The following is a 19,712-nucleotide window of genomic DNA, read 5'->3' as shown; positions in this document are numbered from 1 at the left end:
TAATGACTGGGGTTTTTTCAAAGTGCAGTTTCTGAATAAGAGTTAAAAGACAAAATCCTGCATTTTTCTCTCCCAATCGAAGTTTAAAACTGAGATGCCTCTCTTTTTTAAGGCCATGATGACCATACTCAAATGTGACTCATAAAGCCGCTTTTAGTACTTCTGTGTTTAGTGAGCATGTTGATTGTAAATCCAAAACATATTTTAATAACATTTCTGCTTCTCTCTTTTCACACGTGTCTAGCAGATTCAGTTAATGCAGGTCCTATCAAAATCCTCTTTGTATTTTAATCTCTATCCCTGCAGAATAATCAGTCTGATAACAAATACATCAGGTAGTGCATTATTTTCCAGCATAAAAAATATAAGAATTTATGGGTTGGTTATGTATATGTTCAATTATACAATTGTCTGAATTAATAGTGGACAGAGACGTTACATCCTTAGGGTTTGGAAAACTGAGTTACCAAGCTGTGAATAAAGGCTATGCTTAATAAGAAAAAGAAGTGATATAATAGTTAGCAACTAGTGAGAATGTTACTCTTTTTTTTTTTTTCTTTTTGGAGAAAGAAAGGAAAAAGATTATTAAAACCTGTTGTTTAGGTCAGTGCTTCCTCTGATTATTGAAATGATGTTGAAGATTGGGGAAGCAAGCTGTGGGGATTAACAGCTGTCAAACCTCTCAGTACTATCAAAACAATTCCATGTCATGAACACCGGCAAATACTGAGAAACAAACAAAAAAAACCCCTTTTTTTTTTTCTTTTTTGATCTCTAAGGAAGTCTGGGAAGAAGAGACAGCAAGAAAAAAGGGCAACTGACCTTGGAGCTTTCTGCCTTTCTTGGCGTGGAAGCCTGGACTTTAATGATTAGATGCTGTGTTTGGTGTGCATTCAGTCAACCCTGGACAGGTCTGTGAAGGCTTCAGATGGAGGTGCCATGCACTGCCAGGGGAGACAATAACTTTGTTGATGTTTTGCTGTATCTTGACCTCCCATGCACTCCCAGATCATTTCAGAGTTATAAATGAGAATGGCTTTTGGGCCCTTTCACACTTCCCTGAATTCACCATGTGTGCTCTCTTCTTGTCCTTCCACCACAAATCGTTCTGGAGGCTCCAGGAAAACACTGGTTTGATACTGGTTTTCCTTAATCCTTGGTCTTTTCATGTACTACAGGAAATTCATGAATCTCGAAAGATAAAGCACTCTGCAAAAAAGATCAAACATGAAAATAATGACTTCTGAGCAGTGATTGAAAAGGAAAAATATGGTAGACGTTCAGTAGAAGGACAGTATTGGTTTTTATTATCATTTTTTTCACCCATGTTGGGTTTTATGACGTGTCTCTGTAGGCAGACAGATTCAGAATAGGGTAATAACTGTGGGGAAAAAAAAGTTTGCTTATCTTCTACAGAGCACTCTTCTGGCTTGATTGCCTCCATTTGTCTCAGCAGTAATGGTGTCTTGCTTGGTTGCTTCCTACATAAAATTCCCTTTTCAGCCAGAAGGGGGACTCATGATATTAAATTTCATCAGATGCGGTGAATTCATGCCATATGTTCTTTCTCCTGAACATCCCTTCCTGATACTGTTGCGGTTCTTTCTCAACTTCCTCCATCAATCTTTCATGTCTTTCATTTGCATAGCTTTCATTATTATGTACTTACTAATGTAGGGCAAATTTTGTGGAAGGTAGTACTGAAATGTTAGGACGCATGGCAGGATCAAGGTCCCAGTCCATCAGGAAGAGGCTTTGGTGTACCTTTTCTTTGTCTATTTATCACAGGGGTTTTCAGCCCCTGTATTGGCAGGTCTCCACACAGTTATGTCGTCTTCTTCATGTGTAGGTAGAATCCCAGACTTCAATTAATACAGGAATATTTTGGTGATTGTGACACCCAAATGAGGAGGAGTTTTGTGAAAACCAAGAGAGGTCTTTGGTCTTCTGGATGGACTTCAGACCACCGCGCAGCTCATGATGAAAGAGAATAAATGGACATTCCTAAGCAGAGATTTTAACTTCATGATAGCAGCAGTAGTGAAATAATCTGTGAGAGAAAAGCCAGAGGTAAAAAAAAAAAAAAAAGACAGTAGAAAAGCCAGATGGTGTGGATACATCATTTTAGGTAAACAGCAGACATCTTTTTGCTCATCAGCATGAAACAAATGCTGCCTGCCACAGGTCTTCTTGTGAGACAGCCACTTAGGCCACCTTACAGGGCTGTATCTTCAAGCAAACCTGATGAACCTGTCAGTTTGGTTGCTGGGGTATCCATTAAAACACTCCATTTTCTCAAACCTTCTTAAGATCAAGCTTTTATATTTGATTTATTTGTGTAATAGGAGTTTCTTTCTCATGCCTTGCAGAAAATCTGGATCAAAGAGATGACTGGCAGCCTCCTCGGGTTCTGCACAGTTGGGGAGAAGGTTATGCATTCTGCCTGTTACATGCTATTTTCAATGAAAATCCAGATTGGCTCTTGACATGATAACATATTTTTAGGATAATGTGGTTTTGTTTGGTTCATGAAAGACTGGGTTTTTTTTTGAAGACTACTAGAAGAAAGAAAAAAGTGACAACACATAAGAATTTGAGCTCTATGCAGTGGGTCAGTGAAGGGAGATTTGGTTAGGATTTGCTACTTCAATCTCAATGCATGAGGATACATCCCTCCTGTGTATGTCAAGGAGCAGCAGCCCTCTCTAACAGATTTTGCAGTTACTCACTTTAGATAGCTTCAGAGAAGCACAGTGGACACATGTGATGAGGCTGGAGCCTTATCTTAATTCTGTCTCTGCAAGAAATAGATAAGCAACCTGCTGAGCTGCCACAGCTTGACACCAGTGCCAGCAATGAAGGAACCTTTTTGCTTTTCTTCACCTGGACTTTTTTCCTGGGGAGTAGTCGCATAGTATTTTTTGACTCTGTTGGCACAGTAAAGAGTGTGTAGATCACTGCCTTCCTTGCAGCTCAGCTGTCCAAAACCAAAAAGAGCTGGTTTGAGCTCCAGTGGGACTCTGTGGTGGCAACAGCTTTGCTGAAGGTCTGGCTTGCAGTCATTGCTCTAATGTTCTTCTGTAATTTCTCAGCAGCAGAAAAGCTGGACGGTATGTGTGTACACTCCAGGTGATTTAATAATTGAAGTTGGTGTCCTGGATGAGAATTAAGAGCAAAGGAAGAATTTCCTGTTTCAGAAATAATGACAAACTGAAACTTTACTAGTAAGTAATGTGGAACAGATAAGTCACAGGAGATGATATGCAAAAATCTCCATCTCAGTAGCAGCATAATGAAGGCGTTGCTTACAAGGCTATTACTACTGAGAAGGAAACAAAAAAGAGACTAGGAATGGGATGGGACATTGATTTGATTAGTCCTTTTGTGCAGAGCTTTATAATCACATTGATGTTTTTCTACCCTGGATGATGAATGCGTATTAACATGTATGAGTGTTAACATACAAAGTCACTGTCAATTCAGTCAGGTTTCTTAAAGTAGTTCAACTGAAGCAGAGTTGCCTCTGAAAAGATCCGTTAGGATTCATCAATTCAACTTCATTTGTTAAGGAATTTATTTTAATGTGATTTTAATCATAAATCAGCTTTAAATCAGTTTAAGTATGTTCACATTGAGACTTTGGATTGCTTTCAATAAAATTGATTTATACTTTACTTAGAAAATCTGCAAATGTGGATATAAACAAATCTGTACTTTATTTTCTCCCCTTAGAAAGACTACAGCACATTTCTCTGCCTTCTGTGTTGCAAGTCTAGCTGTATCGAATCAATGACAAAGCATTTTATTTTCACAGGGCCTGAATTTTACCTTAGTACTGAGCAGGGCCTACAGTTCTTATCGTATCGCAAATAAAGCCCTGAGTACTTGCACACTTGATATAATCAATTTTCAAGCTCTGGTTTTATCCAAAACTGTGACACACAAAAACCATTTGCTAGTTAAAAAGAAGTGGGGGAAGGGATTTTTGCTTGATTTACTGTGTCTTTATTCTTTTTATTGGCAGCCTGTTCAGAAGTTTATTCTCTAGCTCCCTTTAGCTGAACTTTACAATATAGGGTCTGTTCTGTTAATGGACAGCCTTGATTGCGTCATAAGATTTGGTAAATTACACACATTACTTACTTATATTTGAATGGATCTAGGAAGTCTTCCTGTGGCTTCTACATAAAGAATATCACCTTCCTACAGTAAAATCAATAATTCCTCCCCAACAATAGATAGTGGTGGCAATAATCACAAGGATTAAATACGTAAGGTGTTAAATAATTCCTGTTTAGTGCATGTTGTAGTCCTTTACACATAGTCATAGGTTTTAAGGCTATTGGGGGATTTTGACAAAAGGTTATGTAAATACCTGACAGAATGGGCTTAATCATTACGGACTGGGCGGTCCAAGCTGAACTTGTTGGCCTGGAGATCCATCTCACTTTAAGATTTATTTCAGCTTCCTGTATTTTTGTGATGAGCCCATTCCTGTGTGGCCTACTACTTAGCATTCACACCAGTTTCCTGGTATGCAATTACACCACTAACAGTTGATCTGGAATATTTTTTTAAGCTTGGTAATTTTTCCTACATAATTTTTGAACTTTTGCCTGCAGTCCAGAATCCATTTCAGAAAGTGTTCCTGTTCCTCCTCCAGTGACTGCTGGACTGTGGCATGTTTCTGCATGCTTTACTGGTCATGTGGTTATGGATTTTTTGGAGGTTGACCTTTAAAAGGATGTCTAATCTTGTATAATAATTTAACCAGGGGAGATGCTTCTAATTAGGTCTTTTTATGAGCTGTTCCTGATTGCAGTTATTTAGCTATATTTATTATTAAGAATTTAATTTAATTTTTCATTTGTCTGAAGACATTTTCAAACAGGTGTGATATAAGCATTCCCTTTACACTGCAGTTTCCTTTTCTGTTTTGCCATAGCTGCAGAGCACCAGTGTGGGGTTCATTATGTGCTAGAAGTATATTATACTGAGGGTATATGATAAGATCCTGTCTGCATAAATGCTAAGTGCCATGGTGAGATTTTTGCTGAGCTGGGTTTGAGCTTATTTGTATGCAATGATCAGACATATCCAGATCCTCAGTTTCTGAAGTGAGTCAAGTGACTTTTTTTCTAATTGGTGAAACTGTTTGCATACCTCCTAGTTAAAAAAAGGAAGATTTTACTAATGGACATTCCCAAGGGACACCCACCTCAGTCAGCTGAATGGGACAGTGCTGTTTGTGCCTTGTCCCTAGGGAAAGGCACCTTCATTCACTGTGGGACTGGCACCCTTTTAGCACTGTCTGAGCATGTTGATTTCCCCTTAGCGTGTAGGTACTAAAGTAGTCATCTTCTGAATTGACTGAGAAGTGGAGGCACAGCATGTTCCACCAGAAGTAGCTCCAATGTTTTCTACTTGGTGAAGATTATGACAGGCAGGGGCAGGAGGATTGCTCTTCGAGTGTTGTGCAGCTGGAATGGGGCTGGCACATACTCTGCTCCATCTGTGACCAGCACCAGGAGACAACTACTATGAAAAATTTTAAAGGCAGTTCTGGTTATGTCAAAGTAGGGAGAGACCCAATTTTGTGGTTATTGTGGAAGGGCTGCCCTTGCCTTCCAGTCGTTTCCTCCATGGAGTTTTTGAGCATACAGATGTTTTTGTCCTTACACAGCCTGTGCTACACACCCACATGAATCCCAGAAAAAGATTATTGCTAGGAGAGTTGACCACAAAGCATTTAAACAAGAGGAGGGGAAGGAAAGTGGCAAATCAGGAGTCAATACCCATAGTGTAAAGTTTGACTTGTGCATTAGCAGATCAATGTCTTGAAAGTTTTGAAGTTCTTCACACTGCTGTGGGTATTTTATACAGTCTGTAATGCAAGAGCAACTTCTTCCTTTCAATGATCAAAGTAATCTTTTTTCCTACAAATACATGTCTACATTTTGGGTTCATTTTGGTTCATGTCAAACAAGCAATCAGACAGGTTTCAGCTCAGTCTTTCCACTTCTTACCCCAAAATTTCCACATGTATGAGTGGTTCTTTGTGGGGAAGAACATTAGTGGACAAATGAACCCCTTAAACTGCCAACTGTGCCTGGGGATGCCCAGAAACTTTCTCATCTACTTTGTAAAAAGTGGTAGCCTCTGTGTGACTTTTGTTAGATTGTTTGGGACTTGTGGGAAGGCAGGTCATTTGGTACATCCCATTTGGGGGTCTGCCTGTGTACTCACTAATTATTCTTTCCAGTGGTTTTATCCCCAAACTCAGATTACTTAGGTATCCTTGGTGGTAGTGGCAGTGACTCCAGCTCTGTGAACCCAAGCAGGACGAGATCAATATTGGTTACCTGTTGAGGTACCCTGCATCCCATGGTCCAGGAATTTCCTTCTGAACACCATTTCCAATGAATTTCACCTGTTATGGTACTCCCTATTCCCCATGTTGCATCATTTGATAATAAGGCATCCATGTGGACAGTGAGTCCTTCTGGTTTTCCTATTCAACATGGAAAGTTGTTTTAGTTTGGGGAAACTTATGTGAATCCTATGACTACAGTGTCATCTGATGTCATTTAAATTCTGCATCATGCCCACATGTGTGACTGTTGCTTCTGTACATATATGACTGATCTCTCTGTGAGAGTAGGGACATTTTGGCATGCATAATTAGGAAGATCTCTGACCAGGCACAAAAAAGTGTGCTGGCAGTGTCGATGGATGTGTGTCTTAAGGCTTCCACAGACTCAAGAAGAGGAAGGTTTTGAGGAATAAGAAGGCCTGCTATGGATAGATCTGCATTGGATTATTTATTGGCTGATGTGTGGTACATTTATGTTTAAGAAGTGAAACTATTACAGAATCAGAAAATGCTCCAAAGCTAAGAAAACAGTGTAAGCCAGAAGAAATAAATGGAGCTGTTTATAATTAGGATCAAGGGAAAGCAATCACTCATGTCCTTTATACATGAGCATCCCAGCTTTGCTGGAACACTGTGAAGGGAAAGTGTATGACAGAGAAATGCTGAGAGGGTGAAGAAGCAAGTGGCAGTAGAGGAGACGGAAACAAGGGTTATAAAATATAACATAGCGCATAGGATTTGGAAAGCTTACAGGATTCAGCACATAGAACTAGTCTTTCTGTTTCCTGACAGTGGCACTCACAGGAGTGTGCTAGCGAATACAAAACATGAGAGGGAGAGTAGGAGATGGCTGCACCCCTGTTGAGCCTTCAGATTGAAGGGCTAAAGCTCCAAGGAAGCTATAAAAAAAAAAAAAAAAGTCAGTTTTACCAAAAAGTGGAAAAAGACAGTAACCCAGGAGCTGGATTTTCATCAGTAACCTAGAGGAATAGCCTCTGAAAGTATGCCAAAGGAGTTGCCTAGTCCATCTTTCCTTCCTTGCCTTTTCTTAGTCCGTTTGTTTTTATTCTTCCTAACATGATGCTAGGGCACATCAAGGTGGTTACACATGTATCAGCTGAGACACAAGGTTTGAGTTGTTTGTGCCTCTCAGGGCAGTGATGGGGTAAACCATCCCAGTCTGGCCATAAAGCATAATCTGAGACCCCATCAAATTAACAGTGCAGTCACAGCCTTTGCCTGTGGTGGTTGTCTCAGCTGCATTAGTCTGTTTGGTGGCTTACTTTATGACTTTTTTGTAGCAAATACAGAAATTAGTGATGAAGATACTTTAATTGAATCTCAAAGAAAAGAATGTGGTATACCTATGATGCAGCAAGCTGCCCTTCCTCCACTCATGTGACTTCAAGCCACAAAACTTGAGACAAACTTTTTAATGTGCACTCATAAAATTCAGCTCCTAAGTCGAAAGTGTCCTCATGTAAAATGAAATCACTGAGTGCCTGCAAGTCCCCTTGAAGTCCATAGGATTTATGCCTGCGTAGCATTTCTATGCATTGGATTGCTTTCATTTTAGTGCTCAAATAAAGATCCTGGAGTCTACCTTTATGCATTTAGGTATGTAAAATATGGACCTGCAGATTTCTATATCGACTTTATGAGCAGTTGTCCCTGAATCACTCATTGGATATCAAGTATATATTTATTTTGCGCTGTCCCCACATTTTCAGTCTGTATGATCAGGTTTTTGTATTGACAGTGTCTAACAGGATCATCAAAGTTTATCAGGGATGCAGCCAGTTGGAGTCAGCTGAAGCACTGTGAACCAGAGGAGAGAGTATTTAATGCAATCAGGCAGTGTTTTCCTGTAGACACGATCATCAGTAAATAAATTAAGTGTTGACCTTTAAATTGTAATCTTTAGGTTAGACGCTTGCTCACACCCAGCTTCTCCTGTGAAACCTACATTTTGTTATCTTTGAACACAATTCCCTGTCTCTAAGGAGGTCTAAGCTCAGAAACTGATATCTTGAGTGACTGCAGGAGGCTGGACAGCCTGGCATTATCTTGTTACACTGAATAAATGGGCATTCTCAGGCTTTCTCTCATGGACATGATACTTCTAGACATGCTGGTTTGTCACTACCATCCTTTTTCTGGCTCCACTGAAGATGCTTTTTATTTATAGAATGGAGGGAGGAGTAATGAGACTTTCTCCATTTGCACCGTACTTCATCCATATGTCTATTTCGAATCTCCTGTTGAAAATCATGCCTTCCCACAGTTATGTTATGAGTTGGCCCATGATACTCTTATTGGAAGTGTCTAATAGGCTCTATGTTGTTAGCCATTCCTGTGGCATTCCTGTTACTTTTGGCCTTTACCACATCTAAAACTTCTGCAAAAATCTTCTTTTAACATCACTAGGAAAAACAAGATTCTCTGGAGCTTGGTTTCACATGTACTGCTCACAACAAATGTCAGATTTGCATTTTCCCCTTTGCTCTTCTATACAGACTTAAGTATCTAAATTGTACTAAGACCCAGGAACTGAAATGTATTTTCAAAAGAGTTCAGAACTGGGAAGTTCCCATTTAAGTAGCTAAATGATTTGTTTGGTTTTCCAGTCTCTGAGCTCGTATTCAGTTACTCTGGTATTTTGGAGATCTTGTTGCGTGGGATTACGTCCTATCATTACCAGCAGAGTTTTATCGTGTAGGTAATCCTGCACAGAAACTCAGCATGCTGGAAGAAAATTGCCAGATTTTGAAAAGTGTTCACAATCCAAATCTTGCTCAAAGGAATAAAAAGAGGATCAGAATCAGCAGAAAACAACAGAATTTGGGGGGGGGGGGGGGAGGCATTTTTAGTTGTCAAAGCAGGAGCAGTATACATTTTAAAGTGTAGCTTATATGGTTTATACAAAAGACTTTAGAAATTCTAATCTGGCCTGCTGATGATAAACCTGAGTTTGATAACAATCTCATATGCAAGGGGAGAAGGCTTTGTGGAAATAATATAATTTGTCTTGCATTACTGCCCAGCCTTCAGCATTATGCTACAAAAATCCAGGTCTGGGGCCAAGGCAGTGGGCGCTATTCTCGTGACTTCTATTACCACTCACCAAGCTGTTGGTCACAATTTTGCACAGCAAACTGTGCACATGTGCCTAAATGGCAAGCACGCCTAATACATTCCTGTACTCAGACTCCAAGGCTTTGTGCCTTCCTAGGAAGGGGGAAGGGGAAGAGGGGGACCCAACCACCCATGGAATTTCAGCTGAAAGAGTGTAGTTGTGTGATAATATTTTGCAGGTTTCCTGTTTAATTTGTTCAATGTGTTGAGCTTCCATGCAGATTAGCTATACAATCAAACACTGAGGGTGAGGAGATTGCTGTGCTTTGCCAAACTCGCCAAAGTCCAGAGAGAAGACATTATCTCCAGTCATACATTATCAGTGAGGCTTTTGTAGAGAGAATATGGAAATGTGTGTTCCTTATCTGCGATGATATTATGCAGGCCAGCAGACAAACATTCCTGAAAAAATTGCTAACAAAATGACAGATATTCAAGTCATCTTAATAAGCAGAGATCTAACACCTTGCGTGCTTTCTCCTGTTAAACCCTTCCGACAGCACAGGACTTTTGGTGACACAAGTGCTCCGACACTTTGTGAGGGCTTGTCACAGCATGACAGCCCTCTCTTGCTGTTACCGCTCAAGTTGCTTTCTTAGAAAGTCTGTCAAACCAGGGAAGGTCCATGAGGGAGAGGTCCTAACCAGTGAGTGTGAAAAGCTTGGGGTTAAACATGGGTGCTTTTCTGTGTCTCTAATTGACTCTCAAAACATGAAGCCTTCCTGGGTTTCAGCATAAGAAATGCAGATCAAGTATATCCAGCAAGACCTCTCATTTAAGCAGTGCTACTTTCAGTGTGCTTCCACGCTTAGCCACTGCTGTTTCTCTTTGGGATTTGTCTGTTTTCTTTGCTACCTGGCCCTTGTCATTCTGTGGTGGATGGCATGTGTAAAGGTTCTGCTGCCACTGTACTAGAGCTGCTCACAACACTGCAGTCCAAAATGTAACCCACAGGAAATGTGTCCATCTTGTCCCCAGTGGCACCTTAAACTCCATCCATGTGTAGGAGATGCAGAGAGCACTTTCCTTGCCCTTTCTCCCTCATTCCTGCCCACAGCAGAAAGTCTCACCTGTTGGGGAGAAGCCTTTCTGGTGGCGGGAGCGATGCTGCATGACAAGCACAGCAAGGAGCAGTGGAAAGGAGCCAAGCTGGCATTAGATGGCATCAGGACAAAGGGGGAAGGGGTAGAGAGCCAAGTGGAGGGAGGTGTCATGGGGGACCAATGTCTAGTTATCATTGTAACTGTTTTTTGCCTCCTTTAAAAGCATTTTTACCCCTCAGACAAGGTCCTGTCTACCAACACCAGAGAAATTGGCAGAGACTGATGAAAGTCAACTACCTCTTGCGACAGTGGAAGCTGTAGCTGGTCTCAATACAAGCACACAGTGCTGTAGTTTTATCAGCACAGGCTTTCTCATATGCCTGGCAGGTCCGATTAACTTTTCCAAAACTGTAGCTGAAAGGAAGCAAACATACTGTAAATGAAAAGAAGAAAAGAAAAAAAAAAAAAAAAAAAAAAGAAACAATCTCTTTTCTGTCATGTCTGTGAACAGCTTTTACTGCTTTCCCTGGAGAGCCTGCATGCTTGGACAGCGAGTTACTGTGAATTAGTGAGGGTCACTGCCATTGATTAAATCCTCTTTTATGTTTCCTGGTAACTCCTGAATTATGGCAAGAGTTGAGCATATTAATTTAACACTTTTTTTTTCATTGACAGTTCTGATGGATGAAAAAATCTGCAAGTCATTTTGAGCAGATAATATTGAATTAACATAAAATTCAGGAACAAAATGGCATCTCTGTTTTGTTCCCAGTTTCATACTGCTATATCGACAGGAAAATCAATAACCAGTTGAAGTCTTAAGAACAAAAATTCTGATCCTTGCAGTTGTGGTTATTGTCTTAATTTATGCAAGATATTTAATGGGACTGTAATAAATGAAATATACTAAAATAAAAAATTTTTAGTTTTTCATTTCACTTCTCTGCAGATCCTTTTCTTACATAGGAATAAACGTCTATAATCTTGATTCTTTAATGATAGAATGGAACTATAAACACAAACCTCAGTAGTAAAGCTTGTTAATTAAGGCTAATTGTTTTTGCTGGAAAATTTAAAGGTTGGTATTTTGCAAAAATTCTTTCTCTCTGTTGGGTAAATGCCTGAATAGTTACACATATGTGCTTATGAAAATGTGTCTATATATACAAATACACACACGCATACTCTTAAAAGTGTATATATAGAGAGAGATTGGATTCAGAATGGTGTGTGGGCATTTGTTTTTCAGAAACCAAAGTTTGTTTTGGTATCATTTGGGAAACGCGCTGGAATTTCCAAAATTATGCCAAGGGAGTGGAAAATAGAAACCAACATATGCACAGATATTTTGGGGGAGATTTTTTCCTGTCGTGAAATGCTGGGCCTTACCTGATCCATCCCAGTGCCTCCCTGACACCTGTGCCTACCCTATGCAAAACCTACAGGGACACCCTCCCCAGAGAAGGTCTCAGACATTTTACTGATGTCTAGCCTAAGCCTTCCTGACAGGGACTTGGTTTCCCCACCAGCAGAGACACACGGAAAAAGTCATCACCTTCCTTTGATCAGAAGTTTTTTAAGCTGAAGGCTGCTTCATCTCCATCCTGTCTTCTGCTGGTACCCAGCAAGCTCTGTTTCCAGGAAAATCAGGATTTCCCTCATATCCCTTGGCTTTCCTGGGAAAAGGAAGGTTGTCTCACATGTGCAACAGGCCATGCTGCCGTCTGCAGCTGCTTGTCAGACGTGTGTATCCAGTTCTTCATACTCACCTCTCATAATTACAGCTGTGATGGTGCTGCTTGGTTTTTGTCTGATTGGAATAATAATTAAGGTCAACTGACGTCAGCAAGCTTCCACAGACACACAACCAACACATACCAAAATGTAAACAAGTGTGTTACAGTTTGTTGAAACATTTTCTTGTACAGGACCATACTGGAGACCTGTTGGTGTCCCAGTGAATGTTCATAATCTGCATGTTATGAACAACCATTTTGCGATGCTGAACATTTGTTTCTTTGGACAACATTACTGCCATTCAAGCAACAAAACAGACTGCAGCTAGAGGTGCTTCATGGGAATATTGGCTCCCCAGAGGTACAGACCAATGACAGGGCACAGCTGAGCCAGGATGGACTCAGAAGCTGTCACCCATCAGCTCACCAGCTATAGCACCTTGTATTAGCCCTGCCTGGTTATGCAGTGAAGGTGTTGTCTTTAAGCCTCAGGGGAAGTCAAGGCTGAACTAGTAATTTTATCTCAATACTGAAGCACAGTAAAGGCTGGTTTACAGCTAAACCACGGGATCAAATGAAGCATGGTGTCTCACGAAGGCACCGCGTCTTCTTGTGAAGCCTGTATTCAAAGAACAGTCCTAGTTGTGAAATACTAGAGATTTTAATTTAGAAAGCCCTAAATGGTTTGAGATTTACACACATGAGAAATACTATTGCTACAACACAGTAGAAACTGAGATGCATCAGCTGGAGCCCTTCAGCGTGTAGGAGCCATTGGCTGAGCATTTTCAATGCAGTGTCCCCTTCTGGGTCCAAAATACCCTTAATTGATATTGATTCTCTTGATGGGCTTCCAAGCCTGTTGTCTCTTGCCTCAGGGAAAGGATATGGCCAAGCTGAGGTCTGAGGTAGATGTATAATGTGAGTTACAACATTTGGCTAGAGCAAAAGCCTTTTTCTTCAGAACAGGGAAGCTGTTGAGCTTATATTTATGCTTTTAGTTCCCTCTCACATCAGTTGCACCTGGAGCCTTTGTATAGCCTCTGACTCACAGCAGTTGAAATAAATAAAGCAGCAGTACACCCCCCTCCCTTTCCCTTCTGTATTACCTACCAAGGCTGCCTGCTGCAGCATGCTGTCTTGCATCTAGGTGCATACGATAAATTAAGTGGTGTTAGTGCTTCATACTGTGTTCTGAAGCAGCACTTTTGTTCTTGCTACGGCTGTGTGTGGCTTGCAGGCTGAGACCCGTGTCAGACAAGTCCAAAGGGCCAAACTAGGCTGTCATTAAATGTATCCTCATGCTTTAAGGGATGATACCCACCATCTTATTTTTCAGGTTTTGGTGTACTTGTTTCTAGTCTGGTTGGGGTTTTCCTGTCTATGGCTTGCCTAGCTTAGTTTGATTATCACTGTTTTCCCTTCTAAGGATGGCCTAATCACCATCACTTTCCTTTATTTCTTCAGCGGTGCCTCCCAAATTGAAGGAAATGAAAAACCAAGAGGCTGTTGTGGGGCAGAAGCTGGTGCTAAGGTGTGAAACGACTTCAGAGTACCCTGCACTCAGATTCAAATGGTTAAAGGATGGAAAGGAAATAACTAAAAAAACCAGACCGGAAAATATCAAGATCCCCAAAAAACAAAAGTAAGTACAGAAACATTTCTCACAACTGAGGCTGGGAGGGATGTGGAGAGCTGTTCACCAGAACACAAGCTTTGAGGTTGTTAATTCTATCAGAAAGCTAAAAGCTGTTAATTACACAGGAAGAAGGAAACAGTCAGTGACATTGTTTTTCTTGAATGTATGGATGAAGTAGTAGTATGGCATAAATATTTAATAAATAATTTTATCGTTTAAAGTTCTGGTTATTTTCTGATAGCCAAAGGCTATAATTTTAACCAGTGAACCTTGGAGACAGGCTGTTTTTGAACTACTGACAAGAACAGAGGCACCTGATGTTTATTGTTGAAAATCCAAGAGCATTTAAAATCATCACAGCAATTGAGATTTGGAGATATTTTTGAGATTTTCTTCTCAAGAAATCTAATCCTTAAGAAGGCTGAGTGCTGCCTGCATTAGCTTATAATGTCTTACGCAAGCTTGCAGTAGTCCTTTACCAGAGGCATTCCTGCACATGCAGAACAAGGCACAGGTCTAGCAGATGTCAGATGAGTAGCAAAGTCTGCAAATCTCATTGTCCTGGCTGGGGAAAAATGTCCTCTACGTGTGACTGCTGACCAGTGGCAAAAAATGGCCTCATGCTTTGTTTGTGCAGGGAAAAAGCAGAAGCTACGCAATGTGCTTGCTGTACTGAGACAGAAGAAGGCTTTTGGTCCCTACCTTGTTTTTAGGTGGAAAATTTCAGTTGTAGACATCAAAGGAACCTACAGAATCTGTTTGAACACAGCTCCTCAGCTCTCACTTCTGCCCTCAGTAGGCAGGGCTGCTATCTGCTGTGAGGGGCCATTGCCTTCCTTTTGTACAAAGTTCAGATGATTTGGGGTGGGCTCCGCAGATCTTTGCTTCTAGGGTGTCAAGTGGTCCCACACACTTTGTAAGGTCTCATCTTGCTAGGCAAAACAGCATCCCAAATCAAACAGACTCTTGACCTTTCAGAGTCATGTTACAAAGCAGACATCCTGCCCTCCCTTCAGTTTCTTGTGCCCCAGCCTGGAAAATAAGGTGAAACAAGGAGGGGGAGCAGAGCCGCATGACCGCAGCCCTATGCTATGGTTGCACAGACAGCAAGAAGGAACCTGTGATGTCTTGTTCTAGCATTTGCAAAATGGAGTCGTTCCAGGTGGCAGATAGCCTGGCAAATTGCACACATTTACAGGGCCATATGTCTCTGTCAGAGTTGTGTTTTCAGTCTATACTGTAAAGAAAATGTTCAGGTCAGAGCCTGGGCCTCAGCTTCCTCAAAAATATAGTGGTCCATGTGAGGGGCAAACAGTGTTTTCTCCTCTTACATTTTGATTTGGTGCTGATTGAGCAAATGCACTGGAGCCAGGATTGCACCTTCTGGGGCTGGGTTTTGTCAGCTCAGCATTGAACCAGTTGCTGCCTTCTGCCAGCTCCCTTCTTTCTTTTTTTTTTTTTTTGCCTTCTTTTTTCCCCTCCCCACAAAACTTTAAGGAGCTAGCAGAAGGGAAACTAGCTATTAGCAATTGATTAGAGCATGCATGTGGAACGTGTGAGACTATTTTTTCAGGTTGATGTGCCAAAACATGTTTAAAATTCCCCAGAAGATACCTAATGAAAAAAAAAAGTTAAAATTGGGCCCTTTCCTGGAAAATGAAACTCTGAACTCATAGTGCCCCACTGTAAGTGGTCCGGGTGCAGGCTTTGACCTGGATTTCACCCTTCTGTGTGCTACCCCAGCCAGGAGGGTATCACTCATTGTTGGAATTTCTCTCTTATGTTTTCTGTTTTAAAACAGAAACGTCTGTGTGAAACAGAGAAACCCTTCCAGTTAGAGATGTGAAAGTTACTAGATGCAGAGTAGAGAACAGGGGAAGACAAGGGAGGTCTGCTGATATCTGAAGGATTTTTCTTGCCTTTCTACTTTGAGATTTTTATCTGGGGACACAAAGGTGCTTTGCCATTTCTTCATTTGTTATTTTCATGTGCTTCCAAGCCTCAGTAGATGTGAACAGCAAAAGGAGATAAATTTTGTTTTGACAAAAATTGGGAGAGGCACGTGTTCTAAAACTAAAAGAAAATGGGTGAAAATGCGGTGCAAATGAATGTATAAAAATACATGCACAGATTACAACATAGAAAGCCAAATTGCATCCAGTCACAAATAAAAGGCATATAAATGGTCGAGGAGTTTTTTATCACTTATTTTTGTGTGTTTTTTCATGACAGCACATAGATAAATTTTTGTCACTTTCACATGCCTGCCATATTGTTACAACGAGCATTTCAGTGTGAAATTTTTATTATTACCAAGTGTGGGAAACAAACTACGAAGGCTAGAGTATTTGTTGAGCAGCCTGGGATTAATGTCTATCCTAAAGGTCAAATGGCTACGTAAAAATTGGGCTATGTTTGTGGAGAACCATTAGCATGTAGAGTACCACAGTCTTACTGACTTCTTCAGTCCAAAATCTTGAGAATAACACTTTCTACATATAGTGTAAAAACCCACAAAGTTTGTGTAAATAGTGCCCAATAACTACAACTGACTTTTGGTAATGTTATATTTTGCAATAAATGACCTTACTTGTTGTGTGATAGCAGAATAAAAACCTGTTTGTTGTTCAGAGCAAAAGAAATGTTTCTGAGGTATGGATAGCTAGCTTTAGGTTTTTTAACAAATTGCAAAAATATCTGGCAGAATGATGAAGTGTCTTTTTTTTCAATTTCTGAGAAATTGAAATTGAAAATAAAGACCTTAGCTTGGCACCTGGGGCAGGCATGGGAAAGATAATACTGCAGATGGGTGTTTATTTGGTGTATTTGGCCAGTATGAATACTCCTGGATCAAAGATTTGAAGAAATGAGGCAGAGGTTTTCTGTGTTTCTCTATTTTTTTTAAGTGTGCAGAAGACTCTGTGGCAGTGCAGGCTTCCTCAAAGCTTAGCCTTCAGAAGATGGCCTTGCATGTAAAATAAACTCAGGGGAATGCTCCTCTAAGCATGCTAGGATGGTTTCAGAGCAGTTGAGTCAGAGGGCACAGAGCCCCATTACACAATGACGTGGCAGTACAGCAGGTGAAAGACTAAAAGACTGTGCCTCCTTCCCCCTGGAAAGTCAAGAGAAAATGAGTGTAAATTGTAATGAAAGGCATTTAAAGCAGTAGCTTTTTGCCTGAAATTTGTCTTGGAGTGAGACCATGCAGTCAGTGAGTTTCTGATGCTTGTATGATCGCTGATGATTTATGATGCCACAATTGATTGATTGTGCGTCCAAGATCTAAGCTATTCCTTTCTGTCAATTAAGTTACAAAAAAAAATCAGGCACCAGACAAGGGCTTTTCACCTGCTATCTAATTTTCACATGCCTGCCCACTTGTCCTGGTAACATTTGGGTTTTTTTCTCTGATTTCAAACCCAGGTGAAGCCTGCAAATTTTTGTTTTGAGTAGCATACTGTACACAGTCAGACCCCCTTCATCACATGAAGAGAGGCTCCTTTATCAGGGTTGGATTATGGGGGCAGGGGGAGGGGGCGTGGGTGGGCAGGGGGAAGGTGTTTACCACTTCGTCTAGCTGATGGCAGTCAGTAATGTATGAGAAAACTTTGTGTGCAAGTGCCCTGTACCTTGGGCTTCATCCAAGCTCCGCTTGGATATTTGCCCGCAGACAGGCAATTCTGGATGACAGATGGAGGCTGGAAGCAAAATGAATTCAAGCAGTCAGATAAGGTGGGCAGGGACTGCATTCTGCAGATGTATTTTTTCCCCTTTCATTTATGAATCCAACCTCAGCAGTGTCATAGTGGTGATGAGCTAAAGATACAGCAGAAGTAAATCTTATAGGAAGAGGCATTTTTTGGTGTAGCGTGCTATAGAATGAAACAAGTACAAGCATTTGAGTATGAAATCCCATATCAGTCTTTAAGTGAGTACTGTTACAGTACTATATGGCTAGGGAGCCACTTCGTTTACAGCCACTAATGAGTCATCTTCTCCTCTATTTTGAATTGTCCTGATATGTCTCAAAAATATTCTTAAGGCTATAAATATTCATATTATTTCTCCTGCTCTCAGAGAGTTTTTCTAAAAATAAGAGAAAATTTGTTAAAAGTAAATTTGTAAGATGATACAATTCCTCACTTTTTCTATAGGTATCATGTAAAATGAAGAGAATAAAAATAAACATACACTTCAGATAGTTTCTTCTTCTAAAAGAAAAAGGTGGCTGGCAGCAATATTACTTAGATATCATACAGAGAGGAAAAGAGACTCCAGCAGACATACAGTGGGTGCCCAAATAAAAGTGACAGAGCTGCCACTCTGCTTCTTACTTATCTTTGGGTCAAAGTAAGTTTCTTAAAAACCTGAGCCTGTTTATATTGACTTTTGAGGCACCCTGAGACTAGTGCCTGCTCTCCATCTAGACAAATGTCTGCAAGCATGGCTGAAAACCTGTGGAATATGGGAAATGCTGCACATCCATACAAGCTGTTAGGTGGTGTAGACTTCTGCCAAATGTTCCTGGACAGGCTGTTACAAAGGCAAGTGGGTATATGGGCAGCAGGAAGATTAAAGAGCAGGGCATTTTTACTGTGGTACAACTGTTAGAAAGGTGCAAAATTCCCATGCAAAAAGACAGTAGCTTTAACCCTCTGGCCACTTGTGTCCATGTCTCAGCCACATTTTTCTAATATATTGGTGGTTGCCACCAGCTAAAATCTGGTTTTGTATGCCATCCTAGCTGGGCTGTTTCTTCTTCTTGCAAGCCCAGAAGCCTCAAGAAAGAGGTTGTCTTTCATGACATGAAGAAACTCTTGTAATGTGTGTTTCTATGTGAGATGGGGGTCCACTTAGCACACTGCTTTCATCCCATGAGAGCCACAGTGATGACTTCTCAGTGACCCGACCTTCGCGTAGAAGCAAGAAAGGCTGAGCTGCTGATAAGCAGACATTTGACAGCAGATGGGATACTGTACTATGCTGGAGGGAGGGAAGGCTCACAAGGATGTGTCAGACATTTTGGTTGGTCCACCAGCCCGCCTACTACAACAGATTAGTTTCTGATCTGAACCCAATGGTTCACAGAAGGGGTAATCAGTTTTGATTTCTGCATTGAGAATTAGGAGTCATGGCTCTGTTGAAGTGAAGCAGCTCCCCAAACATTGCTTAACTCATAACTCATCACTAGACTTGCTGATGACTACAAGCTTTCAGAATTAAGAACCCCTGATTCCTGGGCATCAGTCCTTCATGATGGGGTAAACCAATATAGAGAAGCCAAAGCTCACGCACTCTACAAAGTGACTATTCTATAAATAAATGAACAGGTTGTGCTACAGGCAAAAAAACTTTCCCAAAGCACTTATTTTAAACAGAAACCGGGATCAGCAATAATGTGTGTATTTTCCCCAAGCTAGTCATTCTCCACAGTATAAGTAATGGGATTATTGCCATCACATGAGTTGGAGACCCCTTGAATGACACCAGAACATGCTCCTACCAAATTAATGGGTAGGCAGGAGTTCTGCATTTTAAAATCTAATCTTAAAACCTTGGAGACTGATTAAATTATGTCTCTGAGCCAGGAACAAAATGTAGCTTCATGCAAATTGTGCTCCTGCCCATATTTTTTTGTTAGCACTGGAGAATGATTTACTATTGGGGTTTCAGAGGTTGTTAAAGAAAGTGGTCTGTCCTAATCTCATGATTATTTAGTCAGATGTTGGAAACTACAGAACTTATCCAGAACTCTTCTACTGGCAATATGAACCTGTAGGAAACGG

General features: G+C 40.8%; 1 protein-coding gene across 1 annotated transcript in view; it reads left to right on the top strand.

Moving 5' to 3' along the window:
• The window catches only part of NRG1 (neuregulin 1), a gene marked incomplete at both ends in the record, with an annotated part of 174,461 nt that overhangs the window by 17,527 nt on the left and 137,222 nt on the right, over positions 1-19,712 (top strand). The window contains one exon of the mRNA XM_084278958.1: positions 13,755-13,932. Coding sequence (XP_084135084.1) covers positions 13,755-13,932 — 178 coding nt within the window. The remainder of the gene's footprint in view (positions 1-13,754; positions 13,933-19,712) is intronic.

Source organism: Gallinula chloropus (genome assembly GCF_964237585.1).
Source record: "Gallinula chloropus genome assembly, chromosome: Z".
Lineage (NCBI taxonomy): Eukaryota > Metazoa > Chordata > Aves > Gruiformes > Rallidae > Gallinula > Gallinula chloropus.
This window is presented reverse-complemented; position numbering and strand designations above follow the sequence as displayed.